The 18,958-nt window shown below is 48.9% G+C and overlaps 2 protein-coding genes across 8 annotated transcripts; one reads left to right on the forward strand and one right to left on the reverse strand.

Moving 5' to 3' along the window:
- Positions 1-749: 749 nt before the first annotated feature.
- LOC105006853 (zinc finger matrin-type protein 4) lies at positions 750-6,370 on the reverse strand. Of its 2 annotated transcripts, none has more exons than XM_029122223.2 (7): positions 6,043-6,370; positions 4,648-4,755; positions 4,269-4,361; positions 3,472-3,637; positions 2,959-3,201; positions 2,599-2,695; positions 750-1,046 (listed from the first exon to the last, which is right to left on the reverse strand). In XM_029122223.2, the coding sequence occupies exons 2-7, from the start codon at positions 4,753-4,755 to the stop codon at positions 986-988; spliced, it is 768 nt and encodes a 255-aa protein (XP_028978056.1). In that variant the 5' UTR covers positions 6,043-6,370; the 3' UTR covers positions 750-985. The 2 variants fall into 2 exon arrangements, 1 of the variants encoding a protein (XP_028978056.1); XR_003782178.2 differs by lacking the exon at positions 750-1,046 and adding an exon at positions 2,084-2,359 and having other exon boundaries at positions 2,403-2,695.
- A 1,063-nt stretch (positions 6,371-7,433) lies between these two features.
- On the forward strand, positions 7,434-18,754 carry zfyve27 (zinc finger, FYVE domain containing 27). Of its 6 annotated transcripts, XM_029122429.2 has the most exons (15): positions 7,434-7,751; positions 8,196-8,451; positions 9,701-9,771; positions 9,887-10,073; positions 10,206-10,301; positions 10,626-10,738; positions 11,761-11,882; positions 12,311-12,382; positions 12,715-12,747; positions 13,088-13,108; positions 14,190-14,264; positions 15,241-15,391; positions 16,268-16,314; positions 16,576-16,657; positions 17,560-18,754. In XM_029122429.2, the coding sequence occupies exons 2-15, from the start codon at positions 8,201-8,203 to the stop codon at positions 17,622-17,624; spliced, it is 1,386 nt and encodes a 461-aa protein (XP_028978262.1). In that variant the 5' UTR covers positions 7,434-7,751; positions 8,196-8,200; the 3' UTR covers positions 17,625-18,754. The 6 variants fall into 6 exon arrangements, with proteins under 6 accessions (XP_028978262.1, XP_028978265.1, XP_028978263.1 ...); XM_029122432.2 differs by lacking the exon at positions 14,190-14,264; XM_029122430.2 differs by lacking the exon at positions 13,088-13,108.
- The last annotated feature ends 204 nt before the right edge of the window (positions 18,755-18,958 follow it).

An 18,958-nucleotide genomic window follows, 5' to 3' on the forward strand; every position in this document is an offset into this window, starting at 1 on the left:
GCCAGCCCCTGGCGGAACTCTCCGTGTTGCCATGGAGACCTTCCTGATGGCAAATGATTGGCAGCGGTGGTTCGCCTCTCCATGTGTGCGAGCGCGTGTCTGTGGTTGTATGAGCGCACGCGCCTGTGTGTGTGTGTGTGTGTGAGCGTGTGTTTGTGGGTGTATATCCAAAGTGACGGCGGATGCCTTCTCAGGTCTGTTGAAGGCGCCAGCTATGAGGTTCACGTACCACTGCCCATGGAGCTGTGGGCTAAATTGTTTGTAAAAGGGAAACGTTCGCTGATCACTGGGCAGAAAATGACATCCCCTCTCCCCTTTGTCTCTCTTCATCTGTCTATCCTAACCACCTCCATTCTTGGTCTCTTCACCCCATTTCTCTCTCTCTCTCTCTCTCTGTCCCCCACTCTGCTTTTCACAATCTCTCTCGTTCTCTTGTGTCTCCATCTGTGCTTTGCTCCAATGTAGATGTCTCTATGGGGATCTAACAGGCCCCTGGTTATGACAACAGAGAGGACCAAAACACCACATTACGCTTCAAATGGCTTTAATGACACGAGACACAGGTCAGACCTCCGGCACATTCCGACAAGACGACTTTCGGATGAACAAATCGTTTAGCCTCTTTCAGAACGTGTGTCCTGTCTTCCGTGATGTCATCTACTTTGACTTCTATTTTAATGCTTCCATGGAAGTCACAGCGCTGTCTGGAGCCAATAGTGTGTGTGTGTGTGTGTGTGTGGGGGGGGGGGGGGGGGGTTATAAATACAAGAGTGACAGGGTTTTGTTACCTATGCCTGGATTGCGCTGACATCATTGAAATGGGTTTGTCAGAAAATCATCAAAGTTTCATTGACATCCTTAGGGTTTCTGTAGATATCTTGTTGTTTTGACCCAGCCAGCCACATAGTAGAACAGTCACAGGAGGCACTGTGACATGACAAACTGCATGCTGAGCCAATCGCAATCAATATCACTGCCTCTTCTCTCAGGTCGTCCTTCCCACAGAGGGCAGGGGTCCTGTGCCTCCTCTCTCCTGCTGCTTCAAACTGAAACCCAAGAGGAGAACGTGGGGTCAACTACAGTGTTTAATGTAGAGTAGAGACAGAGGGAGGAAATAGGGAGAGAAGAGAGACGAAGAGAGAGAGAAGAGAGAGATGGAGAGAGAGAAGAGAGACGAAGAGTGGGGAATGACGCAATGCTGATGTCATAGTGACCATGTTCAACCGACAGACAAGAAACACAAAGACGGAAGCTCTGACGAGTCCATTAGTGCGGTTCACTTTGCGGACGGAAGCTCTAACGAGTCCTTTAGTGCGGTTCACTTTGCGGGCGGAAGCTCTAACGAGTCCATGAGTGCGGTTCACTTTGCGGATGGAAGCTCAAACGAGTCCTTTAGTGCGGTTCACTTTGCGGACGGAAGCTCTAACGAGTCCATGAGTGCGGTTCACTTTGCGGGCGGAAGCTCTAACGAGTCCATGAGTGCGGTTCACTTTGCGGATGGAAGCTCAAACGAGTCCTTTAGTGCGGTTCACTTTGCGGACGGAAGCTCTAACGAGTCCATGAGTGCGGTTCACTTTGCGGACGGAAGCTCTAACGAGTCCATTAGTGCGGTTCACTTTGCGGATGGAAGCTCTAACGACTCCATTAGTGCGGTTCACTTTGCGGACGGAAGCTCTAACGAGTCCATTAGTGCGGTTCACTTTGCGGCCTTTTTGCCAGTCTCCTCCAGCCTCTCTCGGCTGAGCTGTTTTTACATGCCTGTCCCCCCTGCTTTATATAGCAAGCCACGGCCTTGTGACTCACGCTCTGGAGGATCGATCAGTCTTCCCGAACCAGGCGGTGTATTTCATTAACCGGGCCACTGAGTGCAAAGAGCTTTTGACCCAGTAGCCTTATGGACTCTATTAGTATGTATTACCTATGACCAGCCAGCTAAAAGGGCCTTCTGTGAAGCACATAACGTGAGGATATAGGCCACCTTTCAGGGCAGCTCAGACTGTTTGGTCCGGACCAGAGCTGTGGTGTTGTGATGAAGCAGGTCACGTGACCACCTCCCCGAACTGAAGGCGGGGGTTCAATCCCAGCATCCACTCTTCCTTGTTTTTCTGCCGCCTGCCTTGTCTACCCCCTCTGTTTTCAACGATCTTAAAGAAGGGAAAACACCAGAAAATAATAAACTTTTAAGCGCCACAGGATAATTTAAGAGCATGATATCCATCGATGAATGGACTGACAGGCAGCATTCTAGGATGGAGTTGGACAGAATCCAGCCTGACTATCACCTTCCAATTGCCAACCAGCCACTCTCTCCCCAACCTGGCAACACAGCATTAGCCCAACCAGCCTCTCTCTCCCCAACCTGGCAACACAGCATTAGCCCAACCAGCCTCTCTCTCCCCAACCTGGCAAGCGTCCAGCCTGATGATATATTTCCCCTCAGTGTAAGGACTTCTAATCAGGCTCATGTCGCTGAGATCAGGGTCAATAGGAGGGACACGGAAATATCGACCACACTAACTTTAGCACTGTGAAAAGGACAGTTAGATGTCAGGGTTAGGGGTGGTAATCAGATAGACAGGCAGACAGACAGATACTGACTTGGTGAGGTGTTTGGAGCCTTGGACATGGGCGTGATACTGCTCGATAGAGTTGACAGTGACATCACACACGGTGCATCTGTAGCTGCTTCTCAGACCTGCAGTTACCAAGGAAATACAGTCGCAGCATTAGAATAGAAGGTAAAACCAGTGACAACGTACGCACAACGAAACAGAATGGAAGGACTGAAACTACTGTCTCCTCGACACCTATTGGATGTAAGAGCCAGAGGTCCCTCCCCTCTCACCTTTTCCTCTAATGGGTTTCGAGAAAAGGACGAGGACAGAGGGATGTGAGCGGTGTTCAGGAGAAAAGGGACAATGCCGTAGATCATCATAGGCTACCATTCTGACCCCTGACCTGTGTTCTGATTGGTGTCCAGATTATCAGCCAGCTGTTCCAGAAGGCGGGCCCTGGCATCATTCCGCCGGTGTTTCTTCCCCTCATAGTGCTGCTGGGCCATGACCGGGTTGTTGAACCACGCCCCACACAGGAAGCACCACCTGCACGCCACGTTGTCATTGGCCGCAAGACAGGGAACGGGAGGAGCCGGAGAGGGTGGCATCAGCAGAGGGGGCGTGCCCGATGGACAGGGGGCGGAGTCTGCGACACAGGGAAAGAAAATGCGGGGCACTCATTCCTGACTGAATGTGTGTCTGTGGGTGGGTGTGTATGCAAATATGTGTGTGTGTGTATATATACAGTGTGTGTGTGTGTGTATATACAGCGTGTGTGTGTGTGTGTATATACAGCGTGTGTGTGTGTGTGTATATACAGCGTGTGTGTGTATATACAGCGTGTGTGTGTGTATATACAGCGTGTGTGTGTATATACAGCGTGTGTGTGTGTGTATATACAGCGTGTGGGTACTACCTGGAGGAGTGGTTCTGGGAATATCCGGCGTAGACCCCAGAACCAGTCTAACTCTCTTAGCGTGGGTTTTTCCGTTGTAGTGCGACTGGGCCACCACAGCTGACGTGAAGAACATGTTGCACAGAGAACAACACTTGTTACCGTCCACCGCCATCTCCTCACTGTCCTGGAGGTGGGGGGAGAGGGAGAGAGAGAGGGGGGAGAGAGGTGGGAGAGAGGGGGGAGAGAGGGGGGAGGGGATGAGAGAGGGAGATAAAAAGTCTAATTCAGCATTCGGCTTCAGTGTTTATCTTTCAGTTTTATCACCCATTTTTCTTTTTCTTCCTTTCTATCGATCTCTTCATCTCTCCCTGGCTTTATATTTCACTGGGTTTCACTGGTGTTCTATGAGACATTAATCCATGCTTTCTCCTGCAGTGCCTCTATTAGGAGAGAAGGACGGAATGAGAAAGATAAAAGAGAGAGATTAAAAAAGGTCTACATATAAAAGTGTGTGTATGTTTGAGTGTGTGTGGGATTCCAACTCCCCAACTCATTGCAGAGATCAAAGGAGGTTTTATCTGTAGACTCACAGGACTACAGGGCCAATCTTCCCCATGGAAACACAACAGAGCCCTTTGAATGTACACACACACACACACACACACACACACACAAAGCACTGGCCTAGTAACAATTTGTTTGTGTGGGTGTGTGTGTCTGCCTCCAAGGCCCACACCTGACCAAGTTTGAATGATGTGCGCGTACACACACACAGACACACACACACACACAGACACACACACACACAGACTTACAGCGTTGTCAGGTCTCAGTCTCTTCGATGGTGGACCTCCATCCTCTGGGTGTAACATGTAGAAAAGACGTACTTTGTTGGCGTGTTTTTTACTCTGACACAGAGACACACAGAGGTTACGCAGAGGTTACACATTTCCTACTCCAACCCAGAGAGACACACAGTGGTTACACAGGGGTTACACAGTTGCTACACAGAGGTTACACGTATCCTCCTCCCTCCCAGGCAGACACACCGTGGGTATACAGGGGTTACACAGAGGTCACACAGTGGTTACACAGGGGTTACACAGGGGTCACACAGTGGTTACACAGGGGTTACACAGGGGTCACACAGGGGTTACATGCTGTTTAAAGACGCGCCTGTGTGTGTGGACAGACCTCATAGTGTGCCACCCGTTGAGACGTTGAGATGAGCTGAGCGTTGCAGATGTTACAGTAGCTGTCTGTGAAGAGACCCGTATCACACACACCTGCCACTGACTTCATCTGTGTACACACACACACACATCACATACCGACAAGATGAGACGGAGGAGAGGGAGATGAAAGAAAAACAAAACATCAAAGTGTCATCGCCTTGTCATCTCACGTCTGGGCTACTAAAACTCTACTCTCTGTTTGGGCCATCAAACCCCTGCAACCTCCCGAATGGGGGTTCATAACACCACCCCCTCATGCGCACACGTCTTCCAGTCGAAGCTTGCATCCATCCTCTACGGGAGAACCAGCCTTCCCTTGAATCGAGTGAACAGTGGGCCGCTTGTCCGTTTGGGCCGCTTGTCCATTGGACTCATCTAAAAGTACTGGAAATTGGAAAGTGCAGCTCCGTTTCCACGCGCTCTCATCCCTCCTCTACTCACTCTCCGCGTCCGACTGCACCTCCGACAACGCGCCCGCCAGGCCACTCGTGGCTTGCGCATGACGCCACTCCGGTCGGCCTCGCCGCTGATTAGACCGCGTTCCACGGAGACGTCGCCTGACTTGGTGGCTTGGTGCGGCGAAAATAACCCAAAAGTGTACTCAGAAGCCTGCTCACCTCGCCGCATCTAGACATACTCTTCTGAAACCGTAGATGACTGTGTCAGCTGTCAACTAATACACAATATCAATCCTTAAACAACATACTCATACATGCCCACTACTCATTGTACACAGCGTGACTGTATAACAACTTTGTGTAGAGTTCGCGTGTTCTCTACCCATTCTACTTCTAGTTGCACGCCACATATGGTCGTGGACATGTGTGAACTTCCTAAGTGATGAGCGCACGTAGGCTGCCTCCTGTGGAGACTCAGGCCGGCTGATTGGCGGTTATGCTCACCGAGTCTGTACATGGTTAAGGCGCTGTCTAATTGGGTTACAGTCCTGGGGCCCTCCATCACACATCTCCAGGAAAAGGGGGGGGAGGGGTGTAGAAGAAAGAGAGGGAAAAGGGGGCAAATAGAGAGAGGCAACGAGAAGGTGGGAAAGCGGGCGAAACTGAGTGAAAACGGAGAGACGGAGAAAAAGGTGGCGAAAGGGGGAGGAAGGTGAACGATGTAAAGAGGAAAGCGTGCATGAAAATGGAATGCATTATAGAGAGACAGACACAACGGAAAGAGAGGACAACAGGAGTGAAGAAGACAGAGAAAGAAAGACCCAAGAACACTGGTTGCTGATCGCAGCGATGGAGGCAACCATATCTCGCCTATTAGCCTCGTCTTTAACAGTTGAGGCACAAAAGTTAACCATGCTAGCTGACAGTACAACCAATCTAGCTTATGCTTCACTTACCTTCCTCTTCTCTAGTACAAACACCGAATTTCGGGAAAAAATTTACTACAAAATAAGATGAAATATCATAAAAGTTTAGAACCCGAAGCTCTGTTCAGCTTCTGATGTCCATTTATGTCGCCTGTAAAACATCCAGCGCAATTAGTTTGAAAGTGTAGAATTTTCGGCATCTGCTTGCGCGCCTCACAATGATTGTTTGAACCGGAGTATTTCTTGCCGATAGTATTTCTTCTGTGGCAGTTCAGCGAGCTAACAAGAGACCGCCTGTAACGTTCGCGCTTTCCTAAGCTGCAGCTACTTGCTCGCGGTTTCACAACTGATGCAGACTATGAACCACACTAAAGAGAGAGAGAGACAGAGAGAGAGAGCGTGGAGGAAAGAGTTTTGTGTGTGTGTGTGTGTGTTTCGGGGGAGGGAGCACATTTGATTTCCCTTAAATGTAAATCGAAATGGTTTCATGCCGTTTAAATGTTCACACGTAGGCTATTTAAATAAAGCTCAATGTGTCCTGCACATTTGAGTTGCCTCACTCGACACAACAGACTCATTCAAAGTCGTATGAGTGATCCTACTGTGCTGCCAGCCCGCCCAGGAGCCTCGAATGATTCTCTAAGTCGTGCGTGCCCCGTCTGTATGACCATGCCATATGTTAAGGTGAAAGCGGCCAGACAATAAAATCTCATGTCTACAAAAACTCGAATGGCCTATTAAAGAGGAGTGGTTTATTTCACATGTTCCTAGAGTAAACACAGCCATCGTACACTTGAACCGAACCCCTCCTATATAGACTAGTTCTATTGGCGTAAGGCATTGAAGTGTGCTGGACTGGACTCCGGGCGGCCTCGAGGCTGTCGCTGTCCAAGGTTCTGAAACGCAATCGAACGTGCACGGCGCGACCCCTGATGAACAATAGTTATTTCTCATCACGTTGTTGACTGTCTTTATCTGAAATTATTGATTTATTAATTTTTATTTTGCCTTTATTTCACTTCGAAGTCCAATGTCTATTTTGCATGGGAGCTCATGTTTCAAAGTGCATGTACTCAAACCTATTTATCTGGACCTAGAATGTACGAGTTATTTTGAATGCTTAGAATATTATAATATTATAATCCACCGCCAATTTTTTTTTTGTTAAAATATCTTGCAATAGTCATATCTAAACTTTGAATATACACATACCGGTAATACTATAATTATTGCAGACTAGTTTTTGTCAGTGCTGTAATATTGATTTAATTAAGTTTTGAGTAAGTATCTCGTTTAAAGTTTATAATCATTGATTTGACCATTTCAACCACTGATGGACTACGTATTGACCTTATCTGTTTTCAATGGTAATTTCAGTCTCCTGCTCGATCCCCCATCTGTGCACTCTGGGATCTCTTAGTCAGGCTGATTTGATTGCGGAAGTGACCACTTTGCAAACTGACGGGGATTTTTAATGCAAAACAAAAGCTTTCCAGCAAATTATACAGCACCAAAAAAAAATCTAAAATCGACGACAACTCATACTGAAAAGAGAATAGAGTTGAATAACGTTGTAACAACGCGCACTGAAAGGAGTTGACAAGCAAGTCTTTTTGCTGGAGCCGGGGTTAGCTTGTTGTGACGTGCTTCTTCCTTCTTGCAGATGCTATCGTCTTGACAATCAAGCATTGCTTGAAAAATCGCCATATACGGTTTTTGACACTTTGACCGCTGGTCAGGTACAATTTCATTGCTTTCTTTTCATACAGTTGTAATTTGGGTAGTCGCAAATGGTGTCATAACGATCACTTGGTAGTTTTTATTTTAATCGCTGTTATTATTTCGCAAGGTAGCTAGCTAGCTACATGCTATTTAGATGATGACAGCTGCTTAGCTGGTGTAGATACACTAGCTTGAAAGCTTTCCAGGTAAACACGTTGTTATGTAACATATTATAAGACCGTCAGGCGAGGCACAAGAATGTCATTTATATTATATGATCTGGGAAACCAGTATTTTAAGTCTATTGTGGCCTGTTTTTCCATTATGCCATTGAGTCTTAATTAATACAACGCTGCCTGCCTGCAGATGATCAATGCTTAGGTAATGATTAGGTTAATCATGACAGATTTGATTTGATCTTGCGTGGATATCCCCCCCATCTCGTCCCTCCTCCCTTCTAGGTGTAATGCAGCCTGTTACAGGGTGTCAGGACCCCTGCCAGAGTGGCTCAGGGGAAAGGGGCGGTGACACCCAGGTCTCCATCCCACCTAAAGACACCCCTGGCTCCCCCGCAGGGTCACACTCAGAGCTGGGCTCCTCGAGCCCTAGGGCGGCTGTGACCTTCGACCTATTTAACATGGTGGTGTCATACAGGAGGATGGCCTTGTTTCTGGAGCCTCTCACCGATGCCCTGGAGCTGGCCCGCTACCTACTGGGGTGAGTGGATCGCTGTCTGAGGCCGGGGGGTTGCCAGGGCTGTCACACGAGTCCCCGCACTTTTATTTTGTTGTGATGTGAAAGGTATTTTCTGTGGTGGAAATGTTGTTTCTAAAGCTCACAGTTGTGATAAAAATGTTTTAGTCTAAGGTCAGTTTAGTGTTCCCTAGACACTGATCTAAGGTCAGTTTTATTGTTTCCCTAGACACTGATCTAAGGTCAGTTTAGTGTTCCCTAGACACTGATCTAAGGTCAGTTTAGTGTTTCCCTAGACACTGATCTAAGTAGAGTTTAGTGTTTCCCTAGACACTGATCTGAGGTCAGTGTTGTTTCCCTAGACACTGATCTAAGGTCAGTGTAGTGTTCCCTAGACACTGATCTGAGGTCAGTGTAGTGTTTCCCTAGACACTGATCTAAGGTCATTGTAGTGTTCCCTAGAGACTGATCTAAGGTCAGTTTAGTGTTCCCTAGACACTGATCTAAGGTCAGTTTAGTGTTCCCTAGACACTGATCTAAGGTCAGTTTAGTGTTTCCCTAGACACTGATCTAAGTAGAGTTTAGTGTTTCCCTAGACACTGATCTAAGGTCAGTGTAGTGTTCCCTAGACACTGATCTAAGGTCAGTTTAGTGTTTCCCTAGACACTGATCTGAGGTCAGTGTAGTGTTTCCCTAGACACTGATCTAAGGTCAGTTTAGTGTTTCCCTAGACACTGATCTAAGGTCAGTTTAGTGTTTTCCTAGACACTGATCTAAGGTCAGTTTAGTGTTTCCCTAGACACTGATCTAAGTAGAGTTTAGTGTTTCCCTAGACACTGATCTAAGGTCAGTGTAGTGTTCCCTAGACACTGATCTAAGGTCAGTTTAGTGTTTCCCTAGACACTGATCTGAGGTCAGTGTAGTGTTTCCCTAGACACTGATCTAAGGTCAGTTTAGTGTTTCCCTAGACACTGATCTAAGGTCAGTTTAGTGTTTCCCTAGACACTGATCTAAGGTCAGTTTAGTGTTTCCCTAGACACTGATCTAAGGTCAGTTTAGTGTTTCCCTAGACACTGATCTAAGGTCAGTGTAGTGTTCCCTGGACACTGATCTAAGGTCAGTATAGTGTTTCCCTAGACACTGATCTAAGGTCAGTGTAGTGTTTCTCTAGACACTGATCTAAGGTCAGTGTAGTGTTTTGATTAGGCAGTCTAAGCTCGTGCTTGATCTAGAGCTAACCGTGTGTGTGTGTGTGTGTGTGTGTGTGTTACAGTTGGAGGATGCCGCTCTTCTCTTTGCTGGTCTGTCTAATTCTTAACATCCTGTTCCTCACTCTGAGTGAAGGTGAGCTACACTGTGGACACACAAACACACACACACACACACACGCTGTTGGCTGTCACAGGCGAGTGTGTTCAACAATGTTGCGTCCGATCTTTCTCTGCGTCCCGTCTCCCAGTGGGGTGGTTCTCTGTGTGTGTCGTGGGCGTGTCTGCCCCGGCTGCCCTGGGTTACCTGCAGGACAGGTGTGGGGGCGGGGCGTCGGAGGTGGAGCAGCAGAAGAGGTGGCGCCACACGGTGCAGCGCAGGGACCTGCAGAACTTTCACCTGACCAGGCAGGACGCCATGATGGAAGTCAAACACCTGTGAGTGTGTCCGCGTGCGCGTGTCCGTGTATCCTCATCCGCGTGTTTCTCATTCACTGCGTGTGCGTGTGTGTGTGTGTGTGTGTGTGCGTGCGTATGTGGGTGTACCTGTGTGTGTGTGTGCTCCCCTAGGTTGAAGCAGCTAGATGATCTATTATCCCAGGCCTGTCTCTCTGCTGAGTCAGTCTACAAGGTCCTCTACTGGGACAGCCACTCCACATCCTCCAGGTCTGTCTGTCTGTCTGTCTGTCTATCTTCCTGTCTGTGTCTTTCTGTCTGTGTCTGTCTGTTTCAGTCTGTCAGTCTGTGTCTATATGTCTATGTGTCTGTGTGTCTGTGTGTCTGTGTGTCTGTGTGTCTGTGTGTCTGTCTTTGTGTCTGTGTGTCTGTGTGTCTGTCTTTGTGTCTGTGTGTCTGTGTGTCTGTCTGTGTGTGTGTCTGTCTGTGTGTGTGTGTCTGTGTGTGTGTCTGTCTGTGTGTGTGTGTGTGTGTCTGTCTGTCTGTCTGTCTGTCTGTCTGTGTGTCTGTGACACTGTGTCTCTGTGTCGTCAGGTTCTATGGGGGTATGCTAACAGTGTTGATCCTGCTACATTATGTTCCTGTGGGCTGGTTGCTGGCTGGCCTCACCAGCACCCTCTTCCTCTGGAACAGACATTTCTGCAGAGGTCAGTACAAACACACTTAGGTCAGATGTCAGTACAAACACACTCAGGTCAGTGGTCAGTACAAACACACTCAGGTTAGAGGTCAGTACAGACACACTCAGGTCAGTGGTCAGTACAGACACACTCAGGTCAGTGGTCAGTACAGACACACTCAGGTCAGAGGTCAGTACAGACACACTCAGGTCAGAGGTCAGTACAGACACACTCAGGTCAGTGGTCAGTACAAACACATTCAGGTCAGAGGTCAGTACAGACACACTCAGGTCAGTGGTCAGTACAAACACACTCAGGTCAGAGGTCAGTACAAACACACTCAGGTCAGAGGTCAGTACAGACACACTCAGGTCAGAGGTCAGTACAGACACACTCAGGTCAGTGGTCAGTACAAACACACTCAGGTCAGTGGTCAGTACAAACACACTCAGGTCAGTGGTCAGTACAAACACACTCAGGTCAGAGGTCAGTACAGACACACTCAGGTCAGAGGTCAGTACAAACACACTCAGGTCAGTGGTCAGTACAAACACACTCAGGTCAGAGGTCAGTACAAACACACTCAGGTCAGAGGTCAGTACAAACACACTCAGGTCAGAGGTCAGTACAAACACACTCAGGTCAGTGGTCAGTACAAACACACTCAGGTCAGAGGTCAGTACAGACACACTCAGGTCAGTGGTCAGTACAAACACACTCAGGTCAGTGGTCAGTACAAACACACTCAGGTCAGTGGTCAGTACAAACACACTCAGGTCAGAGGTCAGTACAGACACACTCAGGTCAGAGGTCAGTACAAACACACTCAGGTCAGTGGTCAGTACAAACACACTCAGGTCAGAGGTCAGTACAGACACACTCAGGTCAGTGGTCAGTACAAACACACTCAGGTCAGTGGTCAGTACAAACACACTCAGGTCAGAGGTCAGTACAGACACACTCAGGTCAGTGGTCAGTACAGACACACTCAGGTCAGAGTTCTACCTGGTTCTGGGCTCTAACACTGGGTTGTTTGTGTCTGTTTGAAGTTGTGTTGGACCTCAGAGAGGTGTTCCAGTCGAGCCGGATCCCATCCTCAGAGGGAGAGGGGGACCACACAGAACCAGAACACGGCTGTCTGGACCGGACTCCCACTCCTACCAGCCTGGAGGTGGGAACAGGGAGAGGAGGGATGGAGAGAGGGACAGTGGGAGAGTGGAGAGGAGGAAGAGGAGGGATGGAGAGAGGGACAGTGGGAGAGTGGAGAGGAGGGATGGAGAGAGGGAGAGTGGGAGAGTGGAGAGGAGGAAGAGGAGGGATGGAGAGAGGGAGAGAGGGAGAGTGGAGAGGAGGGATGGAGAGAGGGAGAGTGGAGAGGAGCGAGAGTGAAAACATTAGCAGAGGCTTTTGTCTGGAAATCAAAGCATTGCAGATGTTATTAGAGTGCAATAATCCCTTTATTTATATAAATATTATTGTGCCTGTGTGTGTGCCTGTGCGTGCGTGTGCGTGCGTGTGTGCGTGTGTCTGTGCGCGTGTGCGTGTGTGCGTGTGTGTGCGCGCGTGTGTGTGTGTCTGTGTCTGTGTGTGTATATGTAGGACCTGTCCCCTGGCAGTGTAGAAGAAGCTGAGGAGGCGGAGCCTGATGATGAGTTTAAAGATGCCATTGAGGTAAAATGCTGTATATATATATTTACATTTGTTGTTGCTGCACTTATTTCCCTCTTTCTGACCTTTATTCACCTCTGTCCCAGACAGTCTTTCAATCACCTTTCCTCTCTTTCAATCAGTTGAGTTCATTAGCCACATTTCTCGTTTGATTTGATTAAATGTGTTGTTGGCTAAATCACCTCCGTCACTCCAGCCAGTTCAAAACCTCAACGGTTTCTTTCTTTCTTTCATTCTTTTCTTTTTCCTTTGTCTTTTCTTCCTTTTTTCTCTTCCCTCCCTTTTTGCTTCTTTTTATTCTTCTTCCTCTTCTGTTCTATCGCGTACTGACTCAGGAGTCGACTCAGGAACCCCCTGTCTCCCCGCAGGTGAGTGCGCCCTCTATCTGTTGGGCTGTGGTATTGCTGCAGTAGAAACTTTTTGCAGTATCTTGTGTGTTCTGCGTAAAGTTATGAGACAGCCTTGCGTCTGTCGTTCTGTGTCTATTTACCTGTCCGAACCACCACTCAGTGACTGTGTGTGTGTGTGTGTGTGTGTGTGTGTCTGTGTGTGTGTTGCTAGTGTTTACTGTATTGGACTGTCTCAGTCTGTGCAATGGAAGAGTAGGTCATGACCGGTCCTGTAAAAGTGTGTTTTAAGTGTGTGTGTGCGCGTGGGTGTAAGTGCATAATCTGCTCCTGTGTGTGTATTGTGCTTTGCCCCAACAAGGAGATCCCCCTGACCTTATCGGTAAGTCCAGTTCACCTGGGGTGCCGCAGAGCCTTTGTGTGGCCTCCGGTCTGCATGGGTCATTTAGAATGTCAACACACCGGAATGTTACCGTCACCATTATTACATCATGTCTAGAATGTCCCGTCTAGTAGAATCTATAGCAATAGAATCTGTAGCATGTTCTGAGGTAGCCATTGGACGAGCGATTTCAGAGGTATTCATTGGACAAGCACGTTCTGAGGCAGCCATTGGACGAGCACGATCTGAGGCAGCCAGTGGACGAGCACGATCTGAGGCAGCCAGTGGACGAGCACGTTCCGAGGCATTCAGTGGACGAGCACGTTCCGAGGCAGTCAGTGGACGAGCACGTTCCGAGGCAGTCATTGGATGAGCAAGTTCTTTGGCAGTCAGTGGACGAGCACGTTCTGAGGCAGTCAGTGGACGAGCACGTTCTGAGGCAGTCAGTGGACGAGCACGATCTGAGGCAGTCAGTGGACGAGCACGTTCTGAGGCAGTCATTGCACAAGCATGTTCTGAGGTATTCATTGGATCAAAGTACACGCCCAAGTGGTGTTTTAATGTTTTCTGCATGGCTGCATGCCTGTGTTTTCCCCTGTAAGCCTGTGATACAAACAGTTACACCAATAGGAGGCTCCCTTCATATGACAGATCTGCTTTAATGAAGTGGCTAGGGTCTAAAGAAGTGTACTATATTAAAGGGTCTAGGGTCTAAAGAAGTGTACTATATTAAAGGGTCTAGGGTCTAAAGAAGTGTACTATATTAAAGGGTCTAGGGTCTGTGGAATCTGAGCATTCCAATAAACGTGAGCGAACTTCTCCCTCGATTTGATACGGGTTCTACATTATTTGACCACTATACGAAACCGCCGATGTCTAACAGTTCAAAAGAAGTGTACTATATTAAGGGGTTGCGGTCTAAAGAAGTGTACCATATTAAAGGGTCTAGGGTTTTAAAAAATGTACCGTATTAAAGGGTCTAGGGTTTTAAAGAAGTGCACTATATTAAAGGGTCTAGGGTCTAAAGAAGTGCACTACATTAAAGGGGCTAGGGTTTGATTTGGGACTGTTGTGAATGCAGGTGAGGTCTTTATCTGGCTGGCTGCCGGCTCTTCTGCGGAGACAGGTGGAGTGTCGTCTGAGGGCAGCGCTGAAGGTGCCCTGTCAACTCCCCAGTGAGGTGGACTGGGTGAACTAACCCTTGTCCCTCACTACTAAATACTAAACACTCTCCCTCACATACTGAGTTCCTCCCTGCCACCTTCCTTTGGCTAATGTTTGGGGAAGGTTACCGGAGGTCACGAGAATTTTGTGACCCTATGGTCGAGGTTTTCTTCAGGCACAGATCTAGGTCGGGCTTCCCCTCTCCGGAGACTAACCTCAAACACGTCTGAAACTCATTCCACGGGGGATCCCAGTCTGCAGGTCTTTGTTCTTCCCTCTCACTTCATTGGTGAATGATGCAGCATTCATGACCAAGTGGGAGGGTGGTAATTCCTGGCTTCGAAAACCAAATACGTTGGATGCCTTCACATTCTTTGAACTCGAGGCAACGCGGATCGTTTAGCGGCGAGCAAGCTGCCGTCACCACACACTAAATCTACAGCTGTCGCAAGTAAAAACAGAAGTCGAAGGAAACATTCACTGATTGGCCTTCATGAATGACGATCGAATGCCGCATTCAAATGCAGACTAGCCGGTCATTTCCCAGTTGGGTCCTGTTAATACCGCCATCTCACTTGATAACGAACGCTGCTAAAAGGTCCTTTGGATAGAGAGGACCTCCCCTCACCTGGGTATTGACAGGAACCCAGAACCAGGGGCCCCTCTGCCCCTCCGTGCCGTGAAAGCGACGGCCGGCCTTGGGAGGAGGAGCGTTTTGGTCCAGAATGGATCACCGTGCCAACGGCGGTCTGGGTCTCGGTGTGGCCTGGGCTCCCTCCGCTGTTGGCATTGAGAAGCGCTTGTGTTAGGTTGGTGTTGGTGGAGTACATGGTGAGGTTCAGGGAAACGGGTGTTTGGTTATACCTCCCCTTTCGGTGACTAACCCTCCCTCTCTCAGTCTTGGCGTCGTCCTGCTCGTTCCCTCCGTAATTTTTTCCCCGTTTTCCCGCCCCCCCCCCCCGCTCCAGGAGGACGATGACGTTCCCCTGGGGACTCCGGACTTCGACGCCGTCTCCATCACCTCCGACAACGGTCTGCTGAGCCGCAACGAGCCAATCCGCAGCAAGGTGTCCAAGCTGACGGAGAAGTTACGCAAACGCTACCCCACCAACAATACCGGTACGGCCGGCCTTCATTGGCTCCTCCGTTTCATTCTGCTCTTCCTCACCTTAAAGGGGAACAACAGCAAACAGTGAAAATGTGTCTCTGTGCCCAAACCACCTTGACTTGGTGTTGGACTCCAGGAGCTCAACCTCCCCCACACTGTCACCCCTTCACACACTCTCTCTGTCCCACACACTCTCTGTCCCACGCTCTCTTTCTGTCTCACGCTCTCTCTCTGTCCTCCACTCTCTCTGTCCCACGCTCTCTCTGTCCTCCTCTCTCTCTGTCCCACGCTCTCTCTCTGTCCCACGCTCTCTCTCTGTCCCACGCTCTCTCTCTGTCCCACGCTCTCTCTCTGTCCCACGCTCTCGCTCTGTCCCACGCTCTCGCTCTGTCCCACGCTCTCTCTCTGTCCCACGCTCTCTCTCTGTCCCACGCTCTCTCTCTGTCCTCCTCTCTCTCTGTCCCACGCTCTCTCTCTGTCCCACGCTTTCTCTCTGTCCCACGCTCTCTCTCTGTCCTCCTCTCTCTCTGTCCCACGCTCTCTCTCTGTCCCACGCTCTCGCTCTGTCCCACGCTCTCTCTCTGTCCCACGCTCTCTCTCTGTCCCACGCTTTCTCTCTGTCCCACGCTCTCTCTGCAGTCCAACTCTGAGCCACAGAGGTCTGGGCATTGGGGCCCGTTTTTGAAATGTGGCGTTGTTCACCTTCAATCCGACGATACAGGTCAGTCTGGCCTTCCTCTGTTCCTCCTCCTCGTCACTCTATTCCTCTTCCTCAGCTGGGCCTTGCTTCAGAGGTGGGTTTAACATGTTAGTCTAAGAGATTCAACTACAGCGCAAGTAGATCTTCTCTTTCCTGTTCTCTCACACCTCTCCCCCCCCCCCCACAGGCAACTGTTCCAGCTGTGCTTCAGTTTTCTCGGTGGTGAAGAGGAGGGTAAGAGATCTTAACCTGTTTTAATCCAACACCAATAACAATAAAAATGTCATTTAATAACTGCATGTACACAGCATGCAACGTTTTCCATCCCAAATATCACCCTATGCGCTACATAGTCCACCTAATAACCTGACAGAACGCTACGCTAGATGGGGATTAGGGGAGTGTTTGGATGCATCCAAGATTATGTAACATTCTCAGTGTGTAAATCTAACGGTGACCCTGATTCTAATGCCATGGTGACCTTTGACCTGTCAGAGGAGCTGCAGTAACTGCGGCAACAGCTTCTGCTCCCGATGTTGCTCCTACAAGGTCCTCAAGTCCTGCATGGGCGCTACTGGTGAGACACACACACACACACACACACACACATATATATATATATATATATATTTATACACACACACACACACACACACACAGACACTAACACGGCACACACATTGACAGTAAACACACCCAGAGGCGGACGCACAGACTAACTCGCTCTACACAAACACACACACAGACACTAGCCCAACACATAGACCCGCTAGCTCAACAAATAGACCCGCTAGCTCAACACATAGACCTGCTAGCTCAACAAATAGACCCGCTAGCTCAACACACAGACCCGCTAGCTCAACACATAGACCCGCTAGCTCAACAAATAGACCCGCTAGCTCAACACACAGACCCGCTAGCTCAACACATAGACCCGCTAGCTCAACAAATAGACCCGCTAGCTCAACACACAGACCCGCTAGCTCAACACATAGACCCGCTAGCTCAACACACAGACCTGCTAGCTCAACACAAAGACCCGCTAGCTCAACACAAAGACCCGCTAGCTCAACACATAGACCCGCTAGCTCAACACATAGACCCGCTAGCTCAACACATAGACCCGCTAGCTCAACAAATAGACCCGCTAGCTCAACACACAGACCCGCTAGCTCAACAAATAGACCCGCTAGCTCAACACACAGACCCGCTAGCTCAACACATAGACCCGCTAGCTCAACAAATAGACCCGCTAGCTCAACACACAGACCCGCTAGCTCAACACATAGACCCGCTAGCTCAACACACAGACCTGCTAGCTCAACACAAAGACCCGCTAGCTCAACACAAAGACCCGCTAGCTCAACACATAGACCCGCTAGCTCAACACATAGACCCGCTAGCTCAACACACAGACCCGCTAGCTCAACACATAGACCCGCTAGCTCAACCTCTGTTTTTCCTCTCCCTCCTCACCAGCTCCCGAGGCCCAGAGAGAGACTGTTTTTGTGTGTGCTGCCTGCAACACCGCCCTCAGCAAGTGAGACGGATGACCGGCCCTTTTACCTGGGATTTGGAGGCCCTCGGCGGGTAGAGTTACAGCAGACCAGCCTCTAGCTCCCGGAGGTGGTCCTGGACACCTGGTTAACTGCTTCCCTGGCTACAGCCCAGATCACCTGGTTATTAAGACAAACCCCATTTCAGGTGGCACCCTAATCCATATATAGCACTGCTCTGCTTTTGACCAGGTCTCTGGTGGCTCAGAAGCCCGTGGGCTGTATTGGGAATACGGTAGAATCTGGGCCAGAGCCTCATCCTCCCATTAGCTGGTGTTAAAGAAGAGAAGAAGGCTTGCCAGCATTGACATTTATCACGCACTGACTATCTGTCATAAGGAGTGTGCTGAGAGTGTGTGTGTGTGTGTGTGTGTGCGGGGTGGGGGGTGGGGGGGGGGGTTATAGACCAAGGCTGAGCCCCTACTGTCCATACTCTTCTATGGACCCACACTCCCCTGGCTCCCTTCCTTCTGAGATCGTACCCCTGCTACAGGCCGTTCAGCTGGACACTGAATATTGTTGATATTTACGAAAAGAACACTGTACTATTACTGTAAAGTCAAAAGGTCTGTTAATACTGTTGTAATGACAGTGGTTTTATGAAGTGGTCCTCGTCGTAATGTGCTGGCTGTCTGAACGGTACACTAAGACTGCGTTCCATGGCGCCTCGTTCCACGTGTCGTCCTCTAGTGTTGATCGTGGCCCACAGCGTTAGGTCTATAGTAGCGTGCGAGGGATTAGGGCTCTGGTCTAGAGAAGTGTGCTGTAAAGGGAATAGAGTGCCGTTTGGAATGCGGCCCGGTGGACTGTAACCTAACCCCAAAGCGTAAAGTCGCCGGATTTTGAACGAGACATTCAGACACAAGAATGTAAACGCTTGGATGCTTTTACTGTTGCGATCATGGAATAATGTTACTGTAAAAAAAAAAAAACATCTAAAAAGAACTACTGTACCATACCTTTATTTAAAGCTCTTGAGAGTGTATATTTGTTTTATTTTATTAATTGTTTATTAATTGGTTTATTATGAATTTGACTGGATGGACGGTTTGACTGGATGTACCCTTTAATCATTGCTTCAATAAACTGCTGTAATGATAAAACATCTTTTAAATTAACTGGTGTGTCTTGTTTCTTATGTCCTTTCTCAGCTATGGCTGTGGACACCTCTGTCTTTTTTGGTTTAATCCTTTTGCTGCCATGCAAGTTTCAAGGCCACTGATCTGTTTTTATCATAAGAAGTCAACGGAAACCAGGGAAGACAACGTAATCAGTGCTTTAAGGCTCAGTGTGGTCAAACACTGGATTTTCCTGCTTTTTAA

Source organism: Esox lucius, chromosome 9 (genome assembly GCF_011004845.1).
Source record: "Esox lucius isolate fEsoLuc1 chromosome 9, fEsoLuc1.pri, whole genome shotgun sequence".
NCBI classification, from domain to species: Eukaryota; Metazoa; Chordata; class Actinopteri; order Esociformes; family Esocidae; genus Esox; species Esox lucius.